The sequence below is a fragment of the Cynoglossus semilaevis genome, chromosome 7 (genome assembly GCF_000523025.1).
Source record: "Cynoglossus semilaevis isolate Cse_v1.0 chromosome 7, Cse_v1.0, whole genome shotgun sequence".
In the NCBI taxonomy this organism is placed as follows: Eukaryota; Metazoa; Chordata; class Actinopteri; order Pleuronectiformes; family Cynoglossidae; genus Cynoglossus; species Cynoglossus semilaevis.
In genome coordinates, this window is record NC_024313.1 from 13,511,819 (window position 1) to 13,513,290 (window position 1,472).

Below are 1,472 nucleotides of genomic sequence, written 5' to 3' on the forward strand. Positions count from 1 at the left end.
CCTCCTGTCCCCCCTGTCCTCCTGTCCCCCTGTCCTCCTGTCCCCCCTGTCCTCCTGTCCTCCTGTCCTCTCCTCCTTCCACCCAGACGTCAAACAGCTAAATGTTAGCGTTGGTGCTATCGTCAGGATGAAGGTCCATCGGAGTCTGTGGAGCTTCTAACCTTTCTGATGATGTCATATGATGATGTCAGAGTGGTGGGCGTGGCCCTGTCTCACCGTGCTGACGTCCTGCTGTCCTTGAGTCGAGCCATCCTCTAAAACAGAGACAAAGAGTCGGTTCTGCTCCTTCACTGAAGGTCGTGGGCTTCAGACGGGTCTCCACCCACGTGTTGGTCCTCAGCTCTATGTCAACACTGAGGGAAGGGAGGGGCCTGGTCATGTGACCTCTTACCCGTCGAAGCAGACTGAGATGTTCTTCAGAGCTGCTGAAGTTCTGAGCCAGGTCAGAGATGCAGAGCGGCCGGTGCTGACAGTCCTGGACCCAGCGCTGGTACTCCACCGTACCAGGAATCCTGTCCAGGAAAACCCGAAAGGCTTCCCACACGGCCTCCTGACACACTGAGGTCACACACACACACACACACACACACACACACACACACACATGGCTGGTCTGATCTACACCTGGTGCTAGCTAAGAGTTAGCCGTCCAGATCATGTGACCTACCTCTGAGCTGGTAATAGGCCTGCTGACTCCTCACCACGTCACTCAGGTTTTCCTCCGGACAGATCTTCACCCCTGGGTGCAGGAACACCGACCTCCTGACCCGGGGTCGTCCCACCTCTGACCCCCACCCTCTCTCTCTGTGGGTCACGCTGGTCGTCTTCAGCAGGTCCAGGAGACTAGACCGAGGCCGGGAACCGCTGTCTGACACCAAAGGAGGAGCAGAGAAGAATCTGAGGAGGTGTAAAGAACCTGGAGAACCTGGAAAACCTGGGGAACCTGGAGAACCTGGAGAACCTGGGGAACCTGGAGAACCTGGAGAACCTGGGGAACCTGGAGAACCTGGAGAACCTGGGGAACCTGGAGAACCTGGAGAACCTGGGGAACCTGGAGAACCTGGAGAACCTGGGGAACCTGGAGAACCTGGAGAACCTGGGGAACCTGGAGAACCTGGAGAACCTGGGGAACCTGGAGAACCTGGGGAACCTGGAGAACCTGGGGAACCTGGAAAACCTGGGGAACCTGGAGAACCTGGAGAACCTGGAGAACCTGGAAAACCTGGAGAACCGTCAGAACCACTGACACAACAGGTGAAATACAAACACACAAAAATACAAGTCACAGACCGAAAGAACGCACCTGTCTGTAAGCTAAAGCTAAAGCTAAAGCTAAAGCTAAAGCTAGTCCTGTTTAGTCACAGCTGTAACATGGTATTTCACCTGGTAATGTTAGGTTACCAGGTGAGGTGAGAGTTTCTTCATGTTTCTCTAAAGGTGAAGCTGTGAATCAGTGTTAATGCCCCCCCCCA

At 54.9% G+C, this 1,472-nt stretch overlaps 1 protein-coding gene across 1 annotated transcript in view; it reads right to left on the reverse strand.

The window, feature by feature from the left end:
• The window catches only part of LOC107988771 (interphotoreceptor matrix proteoglycan 1-like), a 3,824-nt gene that overhangs the window by 1,847 nt on the left and 505 nt on the right, over positions 1-1,472 (reverse strand). The window contains exons 2-4 of the mRNA XM_025057070.1: positions 668-961; positions 392-558; positions 217-254 (exon numbers count right to left, since the gene is read on the reverse strand). Coding sequence (XP_024912838.1) covers positions 217-254; positions 392-558; positions 668-961 — 499 coding nt within the window. The remainder of the gene's footprint in view (positions 1-216; positions 255-391; positions 559-667; positions 962-1,472) is intronic.